General features: G+C 41.8%; 1 protein-coding gene across 2 annotated transcripts in view; it reads left to right on the top strand.

Annotated features, from left to right (window-relative positions):
* The window catches only part of P3H2 (prolyl 3-hydroxylase 2), a 270488-nt gene extending 264292 nt beyond the window's left edge, over positions 1 to 6196 (top strand). For both annotated transcript variants that reach the window (XM_089680153.1, XM_089680152.1), the window contains 2 exons: positions 3033 to 3173; positions 5575 to 6196. In XM_089680153.1, coding sequence (XP_089536279.1) covers positions 3033 to 3173; positions 5575 to 5676 — 243 coding nt within the window. In that variant the 3' untranslated portion in view covers positions 5677 to 6196. The remainder of the gene's footprint in view (positions 1 to 3032; positions 3174 to 5574) is intronic.
* Positions 6197 to 21877: the final 15681 nt, after the last annotated feature.

Here is a 21877-nt window from a genome sequence, read left to right as displayed (position 1 = left end):
GCAACAGAAGGCTGACAGCTCCCACAGCTAATCAAGGCCACTAACAAGTAATCACTCATGCAATGATTACCAGGGAATGATGGGCCCTGAAAGCAGACTGTCTGCACCCAGGGCTGATCAATCATGGATCATCACTCTAAAGCTGGCCATACACATGCAGATTTTCATTCGAGAATTTTTGTTTCAAGAATATTCGTTTGATTTTCTAAATCGTTAGTGGTGTCAAATCGATGTTTGTTTTTGACCGCAGTGACGGTAAAATTTGAAGGGGCAGGAAGGAAAACTTTCCTCAATCAAAGAATTTTTGCCCAGTGTATGTGATTATCGTTCAGAAATTACATTCATTTTAAAGTCGAATGTTAAAAGCAAAAGACAATTTTCGGACGACATTCGTCCATTCCCCGAATGTTCAAAGAATTTTCATATGAATATTCTCGTCCAAAAATCCACACGTGTATGGCCAGCTTAAGGCTGCATTCACACTTGAATGTTTTGTAGCTTGAAGCTCCAAAAACGCTCAAAGGTCAAAAAAATCAGTTGTTCTCTATGGTGCCTGTTCGCGCAATCAGGTGTGAACAGGCACCATAGAGAACAATTGATTTTTTTAAGTTTGAGCTTTTTTGGAGTTTCAAGCTTCAAGCTACAAAACACTCAAGTGTGAATGCAGCCTTAAGTCTCCATAGGAAAGCAGTAAGTCACCATAGGCAGGTCCACTTATAACACATGGCAGCCATTACTGAAACCCACATTTAACATGGAAGAAAATCTGTAAATAATTTGTGAAGGGTGGATGTGTCAGTGAATGATTATGGAAAGTGTGGTGAATGCATAAAGCAAATAATTCACTGGCCAATGCATGCTGACTCTTGGGTCAATATGACATTCCATGATTTAAACAGAAAACAGTCTCTGGTGTGGTCATTGTTTCAATAAATTTCAGAAACTAATTATAAGTATTTAATATATTCCCCAAAACATTAGTCAACCAAAAAATGTATGATTGGAATATAATTCTCTGTCTCCCCCTAGTGGACAACGAAGCTATTAGTCAAGTGACAGAATTCAGCAGCAAGACAGCCTCTAAACTCAGCACTTATAATTAAATCTGTGTACTGTGAATAAATAATTTATTATAACTGTGTATGTTTCTGTACACAGATGATAAATACCAGTATGTCTGCCTAAGAAAATATATACCCAAAGTCACATAAAGGTTGGTTGGTCGCACTTCGCAACATCGCTGCATCAAATAACCTTTGAAGAAGTTTTATTTGGCATTGAAGCATATCATGCGTCTATAAAAACAACAGCTGTAAATCCTGAGACTCATGCCTTGGGAATATAACTCTTAGTTAGGCCGCACATCAAGATTTCTCAGTACAGTGATGTGTTTAAGGGTCTGTTTTCAAAGAATGGTAAACCATTAGTATTGGCATCCAGTGCCACAAATTCTGTCTGGTTTGGCTCTGCTTCCAAAGTTTAAACGTGGGACATTATGATGTTGAAATAAAGTATAAAAGTCGTAAACAGTACACAGATTAGTACAAGTGATCAGTCTATTTGCCTTTAGTAAATCAACCCCAATGCCTTGGCAAAAAAGAAAGAACAAGAGCAAAGAAAAAAGGCTCTTTTTATTTTTAATATAAATCCAGAAATTGACATCTATAGGGGAGAATTACTAAAACTGATGCACACCGAATCTGGTGCAGCTCTGCTTAGAAACCAATCAGCTACTAGGTTTTATTGTCAAAGCTTTATTGAACAAGGTGAAGTTAGAAGATGATTGGCTACTAGCAGAGCTGCCCCAGATTCTGAGTGTTCCTGTTTTACTTAATCTCCCTCTATATCTTAGGGTTGCCACCTCATCCCTTTACACCCAAACACATATTAATTACACAGGTTCTGTGGCTGATTAAGGTGGTAATTAAAATCACTTAAGGTGGGAATACATGATTAGAAAATCGACCGATCGGTCATCCGAAGACCAAGAGGCGTTCGTTCATTGGTCGGTATTTTGGCCCACATTAACCAATCTAAAAAAAATAGTTCGTTGGGCAATACGTAGTGTTGACATCTTCCGTACAAGTGATGCAGTGTGCTGTGACCTTGTAGCCACTCCCTTGCAGCCAGAACAAGCAATATACACAACAATTAACAGCTATGAGTGTAATATAGTTTATTACATTATCTATATGCATAAATATTGATACATAAAAATATAATATGCAGAATTCTGGTTTCATTATCTCATTAGGCCAATCTACTTTTAACATTTGGATTTTTCGTTCGTGTTTATGAAGATTCCTTGGACATAAACATCCGAGTCATCTTCTGTTTCTGCTCATGCGAGATAGCGCTTGATATATTTATTTCATACGACCGTCATACCACCAAATAGAAAATTGGTCGTTCGTATGCGAAACGACAATTTTTCACTGTTGTCCAACTGGATTTTTTCTTTCACAATATCGTTATCGGTTAAAACATCCTGCTCATCAACGAGGAGAAAATAGTTTGATCAGTGGTTCCGCAAAATTGTTCCTACGATTTTCTTATCGTGTGTACGGGGCATTAGTGCCTTATCTGCATTAAATCAGCCTCAGTAATTAATATGTTCAGTTTTAAAGGGATGAGGTAGTAACCGTACTATATGTTCATATTACTTGGAAAGGACTTCACACAAAATAATACCCCCACTAATTAGACCCTTAAAGTAACAGACAGGGGGCTTGTCCCCCGAGGGACAAGCCCCCCTGTCTGTTACTTTAAGGGTCTAATTAGTGGGGGTAATATTTTGTAAGGTCCATACCTTACAAAGATTGACAGGACTCTTGTCCCAGTTTTTTGCTGCTGTTGGGAGAATCAGAGAAGCAGCCAATGTGTAGAATGCAACCAGCAGAACAAAAACATGAATTTTATGGGAGATAGTCTTTTTTATAGTTCCAGCATCGGAATAACTTCATATTACTGACACTTTATACTGTATATGTGCAATAATGTGGAAGAACTGTAACCCCCTCTTTTTTTGCCAGGCTTCCATAAAACCTAAATGTGGCCGATTGGTTGGGTTCTCTTCAGGAGGAGAGAATCCTCATGGAGTTAAAGCTGTAACCAAAGGACAAAGATGTGCTGTAGCACTGTGGTTTACACTGGATCCCATGTACAGAGAAGTGGTAGGTCTCATGCAACCAAATCAAACGTACTTTTGTTGTTATAATAACATTTTTTGTATTCTAAAGCACTGGTGTAGATAAGAATACTAGAGTATCAGCTTGACCTTGGCTGCATTCACACTTGAGTGTTTTGTAGCCCGAAGCTCCGAAAACGCTTAAACTTAAAAAATCAATTGTTCTCTATGGTGCCTGTTCCCGTGATCAGGTGTGAACAGGCACCACAAGAACAATTTGATTTTTTTTAAGTTTGAGCTTTTTTGGGGCTTCGAGCTACAAAAAGTTCAAGTATGAATGCAGCCTTTGGGGTTTGATCATTATAGACAAACTCAGGGGCATCACCAATAGGAAGATGTATTGTAGTGATTTGGAAATTGTGCTACTGTAATTAACAGCCAAATACAGTATTTGGTTAGTCCAAGCAAATGCTTATGTCATATATAGCTGGCCTTTGATTAGTTTCTTCCCTTTTAGTGTCAATGGGGTGTGCCTTAGTAATAGCAGCATCTCCTATTAGGCTGATAAGCTGCATTTTCTGATGTACTGTCAGTATTTCAGTCAATATATTTTTTACTTTACATTCTTTATATAATGTATCTAATAATCAAAGCATGGTCCCTTTAGTCTGATTGATTACTGTGGAGCACCATCATTTTTATTTTAGATGTTTTGATAAATAATGTTATAGGTTCCTGTATGACAGTCTACGCAAGTGCCAAATCCAGTTACTATGTGATGCACAAGTCTCATAAAGTAGACAAAAGTTTCTTTACCTTCTCTGATTGATCCAAGTCCTCTTTCATTTGTGTCTCACATGACCCCCTTATCAGAAATTACAGCTCGCAATGGGAGGGTTCCAGCAACAGAGGCAGTGCTGTCAATCCAGAAAGCAGTGGGTAGAACTAGGTTTGGCCTGGTTGGGATTCACAAGTTACAGGTTTATGAATCAGCAGTGGCAATGTGTAAGCAGGTACAGCCTTGTAGGCAACTCTGCTTTCAATTCAGGAGCAGTACCATATTGTTGCCACACCATCACAGGAAGCTATATTAGGTGGACTTAAAAAGAGAAGTATGGGGTTTGAATGTTTCCCCCCGAATATACTTACCTAGGTGGATGCAACAGTCCAATGTGTGAGCGATCACATGGCCGCTCATCGCCGAGTTCTCACAGCCGCTCAGCCACTGTCAGTCACCTCTGTCTGCTCTGTCCCTCCCCCCAATTCTCACTGGAGCGCTGGACTGTGGAGGGGGAGGGAGCACCTGGCTCAGGCTCTTAGCAGATTGCTGAGAAGCTGAGCCAGGTGCCACTCCAGACTCTTTGAAGTCAGGATTTTTCCCCAGCTTTTACTGGCTGAGTGATGTCATTTGACAGTAGGCTTCAGCCCGCTGTCAGTTGAGAATGGGTCACAGGAGTGCAGAAGGAACAGGAGAAGTACAGCCAACTGGCAGGATCAATAGGTATTAGTGGGACTATACAGGGGGACTAACAGAAAACTAAGTGCAGATGTACTAATAATTAAGTGATGTGGCACATATCTTTTTTATTGGAGGCCATAGCTCTACATTAAAGTGGTTGTAAAAGCTCAAGGTTTTTTACTCTCGTGCATTCAATGCATGAAGGTAAAAATCCTTCAGTGTACAGCAACCCCTCAGTCCCTTCTTATTCTAACCCAAGCCAGATCTCGATCCAGCAATGTGCATGAGAGCTGTGGCTCTCCTGGGTCTCTCCCTCCTCATTGACTGAGACACTTGGCTCCCACTGCTATCCATCATAGCCAGTGAGGAGGGGAGGTGGAGGTGGGGCCTAGCTGCGCTTTGTGTGTCTTAGGGCCAGTTCACACCAGAAAAATGCATTCCGGATACATTTTTGCTCACAGTTCACACCACACTCTGTGCCGGTCCAGTTTTGATGCAGTTTGCTATGTTCCAGTACAGTTCTCTGCAGAGAAAATGCAGCATGTTCTCTTTTTTTCATTGGAAACTGGAACTGACTGCACTAGTGTGAACCAGGGCCATTGGAATACATGGAAAACACTGTGCATACATTTTTCATGCAGAAAAAAACGCACTGGACTGCATCTGGTGTGAACTAGCCCTTATAGACATACAGATGCGGCTCAGCATTGAGCACACATAAGTGCCCCCAGAGCAAGCAGCTTGCTATGTGGGGCATTCAGCAGGGGAAAAAAAGCCAGTGCCGGTGTGGGGACCCAAGAAGAGGAGGATCAGGGCTGCTCTGTGCAAAACCATTACAGTATAACATGTTTGTTATTTAAAAAAAAAAAAGCTGAACCTTTAGTATCACTTTAGGTCTACATCATCACCTGTATTTTTATCGAGTCTAGCTATTGTAGTGTTCCATACGAACAATGTCATTTACACCAGTAATTCTCTGTTCTTTCAGGAGAGGCTGCAAGCAGATGAGGTCATACGGGCGCTAGATCAAGATGACTATACAAGAGGAAGAAGTGAGGAGCTGAATATCAATCCTAAGGATGAGCTATAACAAAGAATATTTAAATTAAAATATTTATTAATTATTAATATTCTTATTAGAACGATTTTATTTTTGTACAAAGCAAAAAATGTAATTTATATAATGGAGATGAATGAACTCCAACAAAGCTACTTCCCCTGAAACATTTTTTTAACTGTATTGTGTTCTGGAATTTACTACTGAGCATTGTACTGTATTGCTGTTGATCGAGTTTTTGTTAGTTGCCAGTATTACCCATCTGCTATATGTTAATGCTTACTCCATAAGAAGTTCCATTGTTCTCTTCACACATATATAGTGCTACTGGAGGTACACGTGCAAGGAGCTAACCTGTCTAGGTTGTTCTCATACTCGTCAGAAGAATGAATTCTTTACTGTAAATGAGTCTGTCAGTATGTTTCAGCTGCTCGTTTATTTATTTACATATATGTATCATTTTCATTCAAGATTATATTTATTTTTTACAATAAGAAAAACATGTTATAATTCACCTGTAAAAGAAATAAAAAAATAAATCAGGCAAATGAAACAGCCTTGTATCTTGAGTGTTTTCATCTAATAAAATGTTTCCAACTTGTCTCTTTGCTGACAAATGCAGTCAATTACTACACACTTCTTAAAACAAAACTCATTTTTGTTGAGGAAAAACATTGTCCAGGTTATGTATACAGTATACATGTCAAAGAATCTAGCAAACTGATATGAGCTGCTCTGTAGTTGGAGTTGTCGCCCCTTCACCTTCCAGGGTGCTGGCTGGGGAATATGCCTGCTCCAGTCACTTGTTCAATTCCAATGTCCTAATGAGAGAGAACCTGCTGTGGAGTTATGCCAGGTTCACACTAGTACAGCCTACGTTTGCGTTGACACGGCATCCTATTGATTTGAATGGGCTGCGTTGCCCCCATTTCACGCAAGGAGAAGGTGCATGTGTATGGTTGCCACCTCATCCCTTTAGAACTGAACCCATTAAGGTGGTAATCAAACTCACATAGTGCCTTATCTGCATTAAATTAGCCTCGACCCTGTGTAATTAACCACTTTACAACCACGCTATAGCCAAATGATGGCTACAGCGCGGTTGTCCAGTTCTGGGAGGATGTCATATGATGCCCTCCCAGAACATGCCCCTCATGCGCCCCCCTCAGCGGCATGCACCCAGGACTGTCAGTGATGGCCTGTGTCCTATGGACACAGATGATCATGTGACTAAGTAAAAGGCCAATCACAGGGGCCTTTTACCACGTGATCAACTGTGTCCAATGACACAGCAGATCACAAAGTAAATACAGTTGCCGGTTATTGGCAGAACTTTCCTCATGCTGTCACAAAGCAGATCTGCACTGATCATCAGCCCCCATCAGTGCTCAGCAGTGCCACCTCATCAGTGCAGCCTATCCATGTCACCTCATTAGTGCTACCTATCAGTGCCCATCAGTGCTGCCTCATCAATGGACATCAGTGAAGGAGAGAAATTACATGTTTGCAAAATTTTTATAATAGAAACAAAGACTTTTTTTTTATTTTTTGTTTATAGTGCAAAAAATTAAAATTGCAGTGGCAATTAAATACCACCAAAAGAAAGCTCTATTACCAAAACAGGAGATGAAGAGTTATCTTCCAATGGGAACACCTGTTCCAGCGGCCACTGTTAAATGAAGGACTTCCCCTTATCTGAGGAGATTTCAACTCATTTACCATTGTACTTCCATGGCAGAAAAGGAAAGTGACCTGAATCTAAAAACAAAACAACAATCATCTTGCAGCTTACCAATTCACAGGTAATGTAGATTGCATTAGTTTTCACCTATTATTTTTTATATTTTCACAGACACAGGTGTACTGCAAAAGTGGCAGTTAGAGGGCTGAGACAAACCATTCAAAGAGGAACTAAAGTCACCATATTTACCTTCCCTACATTGGTCTGAAGTCTGTGAGGGGTCCCTTTCCCTGGCTCCTTCTGTGTGCTGATAAAGTACATACAGTATAAAATAATTAATAAACTAAACTTAGCTGCCTGTTTACAGCATCCCCAGGCATGTAAACTGAGCTGCGCATGCACAGCTCAACTTACAACGGCCAGCTCATTTCTTGTGTGAGTGATGTCATCCTGCACTAGCCAATGAAGCAGGCCGAAAACCGGCACACAGGAAAAGATATCGACGCTGGTGAGGGACAAGTAACTTAAAACTGCCTTTAGTTCCACTTTAACCACTTCAATACCGGGCACTTTTACCCCCTTCCTACCCAGGCCAATTTTCATGTATCAGCGCTCTCACACTTTGAATGACAATTGCGCGGTCATGCAACACTGTACCCAAAACTAAACTTTTAGCATTTTGTTCACACAACTAGAGCTTTCTTTTGGTGATATTTAATCACCACTGGGATTTTTATTTTTTTGCTAAATTAACAAGAAAAGTCTGAAAATAAAAAAAAAACATGTTTTTCTTTGTTTCTGTTATAAAAGTTTGCAAATAAATAATTGTTCTTCATAAATTTAGGCCAAGATGTATTCTGCTACATTTCTTTGGTGAAAATACCCCAAATCAGTATTTATTATTTAGTCTGTAGGAAAGTTATAGAGATCACAAACTATGGGATATATCTGAAAATTGATCAATCCTGAAGTACTGACAGCCAATCTAATTTCTTGAGGTCCAAGAATGTCAGAACAGTACAGATATCCTCCAAATGACCCCTTTTTGCAAAGTAGACAGACCAGTGTATTTCATAAGAGGCAAGACGAGTTTTTTGAAGTTGTAATTTTTTGTCATAATTTTTACCATAGTAACATTGTACTACTTTGGGGAAGTGATCAATATTTTTTTTTTACACAATTTGATTGCTTATAGAAAATTATTTCTTTGCTATAAGCAAGCATTTAACTGAAATAAATTGATTCATTCAGGTTTTTTTTGTGATTAGCTGTGATTGGCCACAGCTAATCACATGACACAGATGGGCTGTGATTGGCCCAGCCTGTGCATGTGATCGTTGTGACCATTCACAGCTAGACACACTTGTATATAATGAATGGCATGAAAGGAAGCCATCCATTGTATACAACTGTCATGTGACCTGGTGTGATTGGTCACAGCAGGTCACATGGTATTGGCAACGAGGCCGGTACACAGATCTGTCATCGGCCATGTCTAAGGTACACGGCTGGTGACAGATCTTGCCACAGCACGGCCCTGCGGGCACATCATATGACGTCCTCCTGGAAGGACGAAGTGTTCGCCCGGCAATCATTTGCCAGGCGGCAAGTGATTAACACCGAGAGAGGTGCTTACAGCTTTCAGTTTGTATTCATTTATGTAAGACCTTGTCCACTCCAATGCAGTTTGCTTTTGATCCATTATGCAATGCTTTTTGTATTACATTTTTACACACACGTTTTAGCTGCATTTTTACCGCATTTTTTGCAACTTTTTTTTATTTTTGGTAAAGGGGAAATATTTTTGTTGCTGGGCAGAATAAAAATGCAAAAAAGCAAAATGTGGTAAAAAAAATTACATGCGTTTTAGCAGCATCTCCTTTGAACTCTATTGTAGCAAAAATGCTGCTTTTTGCATTTAAAAAAGTCCCTGACCCTTTTCAAAAATGCAGCAGCTGAAAACCGCATAGATGTGAACATGTCCAGTAGGAAACCATGTTAAATGGACTTTAGTGCATTTCTGCAAAAAAGCAATTAAAAACCGCAAAAACTTTTATCCCAAAAGGAAAAAAACTGTTACTGCAACTGCTTTCATAGTGTTACCTGTAGTTCAGCTCCAATTTATTAATCAAGTCCATCTAAATCTGCTAATCTTTCTAATACTACCCTCTCCCCAGACTGACAATGCTGCTGTCCAATGGCTCCCTGTTGCTCCTCCTTTCAGATTGGAGACACCTTAAGACAGGGGTCCTCAAACTTTTTAAACGGGGCCAGTTCACTGTCCCTCAGACCGTTGGAGGGCCGGACTATAGTTTTAAAAAAAAAAAACTGTGGTCATCTTCTGTACTGTGTCCGCATTTGTTCAAAGACTGCGGACATACAACGGCGGCGGGAATACTGGGCTGGCCGCTCTATAAGACGCACAGACATTTCCCCCCAAGTGTGTCTTATGGAGCGAAATAGTGTCCCATCATTGGTGTCAGTGGGAGGAATAGTGCCCCATCATTGGTGTCAGTGGGAGGAATAGTGCCCCATCATTGGTGTCAGTGGGAGGAATAGTGCCCCATCATTGGTATCAGTGGGAGGAATAGTGCCCCATCATTGGTGTCAGTGGGAAGAATAGTACCCCATCATTGGTGTCAGTGGGAGGAATAGTGCCCCATCATTGGTGTCAGTGGGAGGAATAGTGCCCCATCATTGGTGTCAGTGGGAGGAATAGTGCCCCATCATTGGTGTCAGTGGGAGGAATAGTGCCCCATCATTGGTGTCAGTGGGAGGAATAGTGCCCCATCATTGGTGTCAGTGGGAGGAATAGTGTCCCATCATTGGTGTCAGTGGGAAGAATCGTGCCCCATCATTGGTGTCAGTGGGAGGAATAGTGCCCCATCATTGGTGTCAGTGGGAGGAATAGTGCTCCATCATTGGTGTCAGTGGGAAGAATCGTGCCCCATCATTGGTGTCAGTGGAAGGAATAGTGCTCCATCATTGGTGTCAGTGGGAAGAATCGTGCCCCATCATTGGTGTCAGTGGGAGGAATAGCGCCTCATCATTGGTGTCAGTGTGAGGAATAGCGCCCCATCATTGGTGTCAGTGTGAGGAATAGTGTCCCATCATTGGTGTCAGTGGGAAGAATCGTGCCCCATCATTGGTGTCAGTGGGAAGAATCGTGCCCCATCATTGGTGTCAGTGGGAGGAATAGCGCCTCATCATTGGTGTCAGTGTGAGGAATAGCGCCCCATCATTGGTGTCAGTGTGAGGAATAGTGTCCCATCATTGGTGTCAGTGGGAGGAATAGTGTCCCATCATTGGTGTCAGTGGGAGGAATAGTATGTCATTGGTGCCAGTGGGGGGGGGAGGAATAGTGCCCCATCGTTGGTGTCAGTGGGGGGGAGGAATAGTGCCCCATCGTTGGTGTCAGTGGGGGGAGGAATAGTGCCCCATCGTTGGTGTCAGTGGGGGGAGGAATTGTGCCCCATCATTGGTGTCAGTGGGAGGAAAAATGCCCCATCATTATTATCAGTGACACCAATGATGGGGCACCATTCCTCCCACTGACAGCAATGACAATTAACTAGCTGACCCCTGTTCCAGCATGGTGCTGCTGCAGCCAGCATACCTGGTTGCAGCAGTACCATCTGCACGGCAAACTTACCGGGCGGTCAGCTGTCCTCCTTCTTTCACTTCGGCCTCTCCTTCCCATGAATTTTGCGGGTTATTGGCCAGTGATTGGCCGCCTGTGTGCCTTTCCTGAGCTACAGTACTGGCGCCCAATCACCGGTGAGGAGGCGGAGCCGAGCGGCAGCTCGGACATCGAGTGAGGGAGCGGCCGGAGTGAAGGAGCTGCGCATCCTGGACTGGATCGTCGTGGGACTGGAGCCAGGTAAGAGACAGCAGCCTCCTGCCCGCCCCTGTACTTGTGTCCCCTGCCAGCGGGCCGGATGAATGTGCTCGGCGGGCCACAGTTTGAGGACCCCTGCCTTAAGATCATCAGGTGAAAATAAAAAAAAAAACCAAATGTGTTACATCTCTAAAATTCGCTCCTTCTTAACCAAAAAAACCACCAAGCTACTCATTCACTCCCTTGTTATTTCTCACCTTGACTATTGCAACTCCCTTCTCATAGGCCTACATCTCCATGGGCTATGCCCTCTTCAGTCTATCATGAATGCTGCTGCCTGGATCATCTACCTTAACAACCGCTCTGAGTCTGCAAACCCCTGTCTGCCAATCCCTGCACTGGCTTCCCATTGCCCAACTAATTAAATTCAAAATACTAACAACAACATACAAAGCCATCCACAATTCTGCCCCAAGCTACATCACTAATCTTGTCTTCAAGTGTCTCCTAAACCGTCCTCTCCGCTCCTCTCATGACCGCCTGCTCTCAAGCTCCCTTGTCTCCTCCTCCCATGCTCATCTCCAGGATTTTGCCAGAGCCTCTTCCATCCTCTGGAACTCTCTTCCTAAATCTGTCACCCCCCACAGTTATAACCTTTTGTACTATTTGCCCCACCTATTAGATTGTAAACTCTTATGAGTAGGGTCCTCTTAATTCCCTTGTTTTGATTTTGTTGTAGCTGTACTGTCTCCCTTTATATTGTAAAGCGATGCGCAAACTGTTGGCTCTATATAAGTCCTGTATAATAATAATATTATTATAATAATAATAACAATAATAAAATGCGCCCACTACATTTAATGATTGCTAAGCTGCAATCCCACATGGAAGAAAAATATATTTTAAAATATATTCTTCCCAAATATATTGACATATACTTGAAATAGTAAAATTTTGCCCTTATTTAATATATATATATATATATATATATTTATATATATATATATATATATATATATATATATTTATATATATATATATATATATACATATACTGTATGTTGAAATGCATGTTTTTATATACTACAAAATATATGAAAAATAATATTTTTAAAATACATTTTTTTTAAATGTATTCTTCAGATTTTTTTTACATAAAAAAGTCATTTTAACCTAAATTTGTAAATTCATTCCAAAAATGTAGATTAAATGTATTTTTAAAGACATACATATATATCTGAAAATGTTTTGTTTTATATTTTTCATATATTTTGTAATATATAAAAAATGCATTTCAACATACAGTGTGTGTGTGTGTATATATATATATATACATTATATATATATATATATATATATATATATATATATATATAATACGGCCAAAATTGTAGTATTTTAAATGTACGTTTCTTCCATGTGGGATATATTTTTTTTCCATGTGGGATATATTACATGTTTGGGTTAGTACCTCCCTAATTATAAATCTAAGCCCAACAGTTTGCTCCATCCATCTTGGGAAGATCATGGTAAGCCCCTCCGTGCAGGAACATTTCCGTGAGAACAGGTACTTCTAGAAAACAGCAGTTGTGACATTGTTTTTAAACAACTATTTCTAAGAGCTGAAATCAATGTAATTTGTTGGGCTTACTTTTTTTTTGTATAAATTGCTGTTGAGCATACTCACCTGCCAACAGAAAAAAAAGCAAGAAAACGCAAGGACATTGGGCTTGCTCACCTTCTCATGACACTGTTCACCTGTGCTCACCTTTGTGGTTTATTATAGGACGAAATTGTATGGAGGTAGTAAACCCATGGAGGGGGAGGAAAGGTTGTCTACAACCTATCATACATTTATCATCATGTACTTATTCATAAAGTGATCGGAAGACAGGAGTTGCTGGTATTATGTGTTTGATACAGGCTCTTGTTTGATTTTGTTATCAAAATATCACTACAAAAAAACAAATCTTATTCCTGTCTAACTTGCTGAGGTGGAAAATGTAGTCACCACACCTTAGGGAAACTAAGTGATATTATTTACCATCTGCCCACCCTGTATGAACCCTGGAACAATAAGATTGCTGACACTGTCATCATAGCTAGAATGTGATTCTCATGCAGTCAGCACTTCTAAAATATACTCTATTTCTGCTGAAAATCTGGAGAATACGCCTATTTCTAGTACTGCACACCTGCTTGGGTTTCGTCTTTTTTCCTTATTGCTGTGAACTTGCTGCTGAAATAGCAATCGGCTCTATCTGATATGTATGTGTGTTCCATATTTGAAATGTTCAAATTCTAATTATAACATTTATATAAATTCTTTACAATAAAGTAAGATACATACACTGATCAGCTGTAACTTTATGACAACCTACCAACTATTAAGTAGGTCCTCACCTACAGCCCTGTCCCGTAGAGGCATGGATCCCACTAGCCCTTTGAAGGAATGCTATGGTACCTGTCAACAAGCTGTCAGTAGCAGATCCTTTAAATCCTGTAAGTTGGGGGGGGGGCTTCCATGGACCTGACTTGTTTTTCCAGCACATCCCACAGATAATCAATTGGACTGAGATCTGGAGAATTTGAAGGCCAAATCAACACCTCAAACTTGATGTTGTGTTCCTCAGACCATTTTGGCAGTGTGGCAGAGCACATTATCCTGATGAAAGAGGCCACTACTATCAGGGAATACTCCATAAAGGGGTGTACCTAGCCAGCAGCAATGATTAGGTAGGTGGTTGGTGTCAAATAACATTCACATGAATGGCAGGACTAGGGTTGCCACCTCATCCCTTTCAACCTGAACACATGATAAGTACACAGGTTCTGGGGCTGATTAAGGTGGTAATTAAACTCACTTAGTGCCTTATCTGCATTAAATCAGCCTCAGAACCTGTGTAATTAATATGTGTTCAGGTTTAAAGAGATGAGGAGGCAATCCTAGGCAGGACCCAAAGTTTCTTAGCAGATCATTGCCCAAAGCATCGCACTGCCTCTGCTGCTTGCCTTCGTCCCATACTATATCCTGGTACAATCTCATTGCCAGGTAAGAAATGCATACACACCCTACCATCCACATGATGTAAAAGAAAATGTGATTCATCAGACCAGGCCTCCTTCTTCCATTGCTCAGTTTTCCAGTTCTGATGCTCACATGCCCATTACAGGTGATTTTGGCTGTACCTACGCAGCCCCCATACACAACATACTACAATGCCCATTTTTCTACTTCTTACACATCAACTTTAGGGACAACATGTTTACTTGCTGCCTTATATATCTCACTGACTTTCAGATGGCATTGTAACAAGATAAGCAATGTGATTATAAACCCTCACCTTGCACAAAAACCCATTCAGTTTAAAATAGAAATGAAAGACAAAACATTTGTGTGTATATATTAAAAAAAAAAAAATTCCCTTTGTTATATGTGATGAAATACCCTCTGTTCTCAGCTTTGTAAAAGCTAGAGGAGGAGAAACAGCAATACACTAATCTTCCAAGCGAAAGGCATGGGGAGGGGGTGTTAGCAGAAGTCTGATCATTGGAGGAGAGCTGGCTGAGTTCTGAGTATAGTAAGAGAACTGACCATGCTGTGCTCTCCTGCTTAGTGTGGTCAGTTTTTTAAAAGGAAAGCAGAGGGACTGGCAGGAACACCAGGGATTTCACACAAAGGAAACATTAGAAATAGAACAGGATGTTTTTACATACAAGTACATAGCACATATCAGGAATATGAAATGTTGGGTTTACATATTCTTTAACCTGTCATATGGGTATGGGTGATCAGTGTAGATGTCTTTATTCCAATTGTGTCAAAGACCATATGGGTGTTGGAAAAAAAGATACAGTGCACATCAGATTTATTGTATTGAACATTAGTTATCTAAACAGAAGAAGTCCAAATGATGTCAGGCTGCATGGAGAATAGAGAAATGCAAGTGAAAAGTGCATTGTAGCTTTATCATTTATTCTTTTTGACTGACAGCAAATAGACATTAGACCTTTAATTACATGGGGGATGAATATTTAGTATAAAATGCTACTGTGAACAACGAATGTCTTCTGACATACCCCTGCTTTTTTGCAAAAAATAGACTAAGGAGACCCATCAAACACGCTTTTGTGCTCATAGTGACTTCTTCAGAATCATTTTTATAGTAGTATGTTTTGCTGTTTACAACCCAGCTCCAGGAAACATAAAAATGACCCCTTGCAGTGGCGCTTTGCCTGCACTGCAAGGGTTAAATGCTTGTTTTGGTCCAGAGGACATAGAAAAGAAGAATTACTCACAAGATCCTCTTCTCTGCTCCTCCCAATGTTTGAAAAGTTTGGGTTATTTAAAACCATGAAAAAAAATGGTCAGCTTGTAGGCAGGTGTAGGTTGACCTCCCTACATAGGTGGTGCTGTTGTTCCACCATGCAGAGAGTATGGAGAACAGGAGGAATGCCCATTCCTCTTAAGGTGTTACTAAACCCAGGACCCTACATTCACAATATCTGGTCTCCCACAGTACACACAACATGGAAATGCAATTATTTTAGTAAATATAAACTGCTAAATACTTTCTCATCAACAGTTAGAGCAGTCTTGTGACTTAAGCAGAGCACTGGTTAAAGCTTATAGGAGGAGTTTTCTCTAGGAGAATGCAGAACCCCTGCCCTCTGTCTGACCAGTGCTGATTGGCCCTGTGCTGATCACATGCACTCTCCCAAGAAAAAAAAATTTCTCTAGCAATACACACCAAATTGAGCATGTGCAGTGTCTCCACACGATATCTCTTATCAGGAGATAAGAGGGGGGCACCGGAAGAAGGGGAGGATCAGAGAATACTAGCTCAAACAGCCACGCAGTGGATTAACCCTTAGGTTCCACAGTGAGTAAAACAAGCATGCTTTACTGCATATACAGACTGAGTTTAATGTTGAGGGTTTAGTAACACTTTAAGCCTCTATACGTGTCATCAAGTGGACTGCTGTCCAATCGGATGCTATCACCTGGGTGACCCCTGTGACCATCTTTAGTGAGGGCAGTGCTTATAAAAAGCAATTTCCCCCTACTGTTGGCACACATTCTGCGTATGGTTAGGTCGGGGGCAGGAACCCACATGACAGTAAGAGTGCGACTAGCATAGGGAGAGGTTCCAGAGGAGGAAGGAACGTATAGGGACTGTCATTAGTGCTTCTAAAGGGGAACCTTTCTGATACCAGTTCTTTTTGCATCTGCCATCCAGCTACCCCCCCTGCATAAAATGCTGCTAGTGTTGGTGCAAGTACCGCATAACATTCTGTGAGTGTTGCTACCACTTATAAGCCACTGTATAGACTCTGTTACTGTTTGTTGGAAAGTTTTGATAATACAAGTTCTGCGATTTCACCCGTTGTGTGTGCTGTTGCCTTCCCTCAGGGGTGCCTACCACCCGGGCCCCTACAGCCTACAAGCTTACCATTACTTAGATTCAGTAGCTGGAATCATTTTCTTTCTTCAGGCTTTTTTCCCCCCTTTTATTCACCTGATAATCCTCCCAGGTAACACATTTCCTAGGGTGACAACGCTTACTCTGCTGACTGTATATATGGAGGCGTAGCACTATTACCCTAGGACAGGAAGTGCGTTGAAGTATTGGATACCTCCCCCTCTCCTTATATATATAACATGGTGGAAGGTTCTCTGTAATCCTCAGAGAGAACTGAGCAGGACTGAAAACAGTTAGTACAGGCAGAAAGCACAGGAGGCTGTGGCCTTATGAATTCCTGTCAATTGACATACATTTGAGGGTGAGAATAGAACTACAGTATCTTGGGTATTAAATCCAAAACCAAAATGTATTATATTGCAGCTTACCAATAATTAGATGCGGTGGTTTATTAGTTTTCTTTTTTTAGGCTTATTTACCTCTGTTTTCACCTAGTGATCTGGCCAGTAAAACATCTCCTGTATTAGAGCACCTACACCAAGGATGCTCAACCTTTTGATGAGTGAGGGCCACCCAAAAGAGAAAGTTCCGCTTGTTTGCATCCTACCCCCCCTCTCCACTGGCTCTCCTTTAGGGGTGAAGGATGAAACAACCAGAGGCTTCCCTAGGGTTGGTGTCACGCGGTGTGGTAACACGTGGTGTCACCCCTCCAGAGAAGAAGGAGCGGTACCGGTGTAGCAGCAAAATGAGCATCCCGACCCGTGAAGGTTGAACCTATAAGGCAGGGGTGTCCAAACGTTTTTCAAAGAGGGCCAGATTGGATGAAGTGAACATGGTGGAGGGCCGAACATTTTTCCAAACATTCTTTGAACCATTACAATTAAATGCAAATAAATTATTTTATGCCAAGTTACCGTATTTTTCGCCGTATAAGACGCACCTGACCATAAGACGCACCTAGGTTTTAGAGGCAGAAAACAGGAAAAAAAAAATTCTGAACTAATGGACTGCAGACACAGTACAGGAGATGACCAGAGACTGCGGACAGCACAGGGATGACCAGAGACTGCGGACAGCACAGGGATGACCAGAGACTGCGGACAGCACAGGGATGACCAGAGACTGCGGACAGCACAGGGATGACCAGAGACTGCGGACAGCACAGGGATGACCACAGACTGCGGACAGCACAGGGATGACCACAGACTGCGGACAGCACAGGGATGACCACAGACTGCGGACAGCACAGGGATGACCACAGACTGCGGACAGCACAGGGATGACCACAGACTGCGGACAGCACAGGGATGACCACAGACTGCGGACAGCACAGGGATGACCAGAGAATGCGGACAGCACAGGGATGACCAGAGACTGCGGACAGCACAGGGATGACCAGAGACTGCGGACAGTACAGATGACTGCTGACCTTTGGGGAGGTGGGGAGCGGGTACCTGAATTTGACAGGTACCCGCTCTTACTTCCGCAGAGTTTTTGTTTGATCTTACCTGTTCCTCGATCCAGCCGCGCGCTGTCTTCCCGGCTTCTGTAATGGCGCTCGGCATGACAGCCGGGTGCCCAGTGCGCATGAGTGAGAAGCACTTGCGCTTTGTGATTGGTCCGACGGCTTCTGGGATCTGTCATGTGTCCCAGGTACCGCCTTACCATTCACAAAAAGCACCGCTTCTTGCGCATGCGCACTTGGCACCCGGCTGTCATGCCCAGCGCCCACACTACAGAAGCCGGGAAGACAGCGCGTCGCTGGATAGAGGAACAGGTAAGGTCCCGCTGCAGAGCTGAGCGGCCAGCCCGGTATTCTGACACGGCCGCGGTGGAAATACCGGACCGGCCGCTCCATATTCGCTCCATAAGACACACTGACACACTGACATGGAGGGCCGTATTAAACCGACCCTCGGGCCGTAAATGGCCCGCGGGCCGGACTTTGGACATGCCTGCTATAAGGGGTTAACTGATCTTGCAACCCATAGTGATTCGTAGGATCAGCTTCAGCAGTTTGCAGCCTGTAAGTGGTTAACTGTGGCAGCACTGTGCTAAAGTCGGAGATCGGCTTCTGCGGCCTGTAACCGGCACATGCGCAGTTGTTTCAGGGGATACATATATTCACGGGTCCGGGATACTCATTTTACAGCTACATCGGGGGCAGCTGTCACTGTGCTGGGAATCTGGGATCACCCCAATAACTGGCCAGGACCTTCACAGAGCCCAAAAGCTCTGCTGGTATCCTGCTCCTGCACCCCCTGTGATGGTGTCCCCCAGTGCGGCCTGCAGCCCCCGCACCACCCTAGGGACACACTGGGAACAGGTACCTGGTTTTCAAAAGCACTCACTCCCACTTCTGGGTCAGATCGCCGCACAGACCTATGGGGAAGTTTGGCCCCTTCTTCCTCCCCTGCAGCCTTCTAGGACATATCACAGGTGCCAGAAGATTGCGGGACCATTCACAAAGGCTCACCCATGCACAGTAGGAAACCGGCTATGAAACTGGAGGGCTTCACTGCTGGTTTCCCTGCCCTGAAATGCAGGTGCCTGCACCCAAAGCTGATTAAAGATTCAGCTCGGGAGAGGACATCGCTGGATCCCTGGACAGGTAAATGTCCTTATATTCAAAGTCAGCATCTACAGTATTTGTAGCTGCTGACTTTTAACTTTTTTGGGGGGAAGACTGGAGTTCCTCTTTAAGTGATTTGGTAACTGGTAAATGGTTCAAATTTTATTTTTCTTTACTTTGAATAGCATAATGAACATTTTCCTCCTACAGCTGCTGAATGCCAGTGAGAGGGAGAGGAGGTTCCTATATATGCTGTCCCCAATGCCCCATCATTGCGACCCCTGATGCTACACCAGTGGTTGGGGGGTGTGTGGTAAAGACAAGTCTCAACTATCGGGTTTTATCTATGTGTGCAAGTTTTTATCCGTGTGTAGAAATTTTAGCACAACATATACATATTTCCAAAATGTGATCCCTATATTGCACCATACTTTCTTATAGATGAACATTCAGAATATAACATCCACATGTATTCATTTGTCCATATTTAGCAAAATATATTCTCATTATGCTTGCAGTCCCAGTGCATATAAGATTTCAAACATCCTTCTAATTCCAAACTTTTTTCAGTCATCACCGGTGTTTTATAATATATACTTCATCCAAAGTGCATGTCCCGCCACTACAAAGCTTATGCTCTCACCATAGCCCTAACATATACAGTATGAGGTCATGCACGCCTTTCCCTTTAACTGGGGTTCTTGTAAGCCACAGCACCAATCACTATTCTGGCTTCCAGGTGCTTTACAATCCAGATCCATCCTCCGTGACATTTCAGACCAGAGCAGCAAAAATTCAGAAAGAAGAAAAGTATATAGTGTTCTCTGTTTCCACTCTAATATTTTATTAAAAACTTTCAATACTTAAAGCGATTCTAAAGGTTAATTTTTTTTTAAAACAACAACCATGTCTATACTTACCTTCTGTGTGCAGTGGTTTTGCACACAGCAGCCTGGATCCTCCTCTTCTCAGGTCCCCCACAGGCTCTACTGGCTCCTCCTGTCTGTCGGGTGCCCCCACAGCAAGCAACTTGCTATGGGGACACCCTCTGCTCCATGTGTCCATTCACACACAGAGCCATGGCTTGGCCCTGCCCCCTCTCTTTCCTCATTTGTTGACTGGCTGTGATTGACATCAGCGGGAGCCAATGGCTCTCACTTGCTGTCTCAGCCAATGAGGAGGCAGGGATTCGGAACAGCCATGGCTATCATTCACATCGCTGGATTGCGATGAGGCTCAGGTAAGTATTGAGGGTGCTTGGGGAACTGCTGCACACAGAACATGCATGAAGGTAAAAAAAACCTTCAGCCTTCACAACCACTTTAGCTTAAAAAGTGCACTTCACATCAGTGCATTAAGGTCTCAGGCATAAGTACATGAAAACCTCCAATAAAATGGCTGCTCACACACTTCCAGGTAACAGAGTGACATCACCAAGCCTCACCCTACCCTTCCCCCTATAAGGCTGCTTTCACACTTATGCGCTAAGCCCTCATGCACACTTGACGTTTTGATAATACTGGTAAGGTTAGCTGTGTAAAATCACGTTAAAAGCTTGAGTTTTTCAGCTTTTTTGAAGCGTTTTTGCATTAGTATTTAGCGGCGTTTTCCCACGTTTGCGTTTTTAGCGTTTTTGTTGATGTCTGTGATTTGTCACAGTGATCACTTGGCTCAGACAGAGCAAATTACAGCCAATCTGTAATGTGTGATTAGCTGTGGCCAATCACAATCAACCACAAAAGTAAACACTGAATTAATCGATTTCATTCAGTAAAAATGGTTGCTTATAACAATAGTATAGGCAATCATAGTGTGTAAAGAAGGAAAAAAAAAGTCCTGACTGCTTTCCCAGAGTAGTACAATGTTACTGTGGTAACACTGCATTGTTATGGTCACATATGTTAAAAAAAAATTTAATAAAAAAGAAAAAATATTGAATAAAATTTAAAAAATTACTACATTTTTTCTTTATTTTTGCATACCATCACCAGTCAGTGTTCCTGATCACCACCACACCAGTTATACGATTATATATATATGTATATATATATATATATATATATATGAATTATATCATTGTGAAAAATTTTTTCAAAAAATTGTGACAAAAAACTGCAACTTCAAAAAACTCACCATGCTTCTTACTAAATAACTTGGACTGTCTTCTTTCCAGAAAGGGGTCATTTGGGGGATATTTTCATTGTCCTGGCATTTTCGGATCTCAAGTACATCAGAACTGATCTATTTTCATATATATTATTATTATTATACAGAATTTATAAAGTGCCAATAGTTCGCTATATATACAGTATATCATAGTTTGGGAACTCTATGACTATATATATACAGGGCCTTGAAAAGGTATTCCTACCCGTTGAAATTTTCTACATTTTGTCATGTTACAACCAAAAACGTAAATGTATTTTTTGGGGATTTTATGTGATAGACCAACACAATGTGGCACATAATTGTGAAGGGGAAGGAAAATGAATGGTTTTCAACATTTGTTTACAAACAAATATCTGAAAAGTGTGGTGTGCACACCACACTTTATTTGGTGTTTATTATATACACACCAGTATATATGATAAATCTAAGGTATTACTTTTTTTGTCTATTAATGCACTATGGGATTTTGATGCTGTTCTTACAATTGAGCATATTTTTTCACTGGATGATTTACGTTTGAAGTTTACATATATAGGTATTAATTGTCATTT

This window comes from Staurois parvus, unplaced genomic scaffold (genome assembly GCF_062004578.1).
Source record: "Staurois parvus isolate SC_StPar_1 unplaced genomic scaffold, SC_StPar_1.0 ptg000235l, whole genome shotgun sequence".
NCBI classification, from domain to species: domain Eukaryota; kingdom Metazoa; phylum Chordata; class Amphibia; order Anura; family Ranidae; genus Staurois; species Staurois parvus.
The sequence above is the reverse complement of the archived record's forward strand: the minus strand, read 5'-3'. Positions and strand labels throughout refer to the sequence as shown.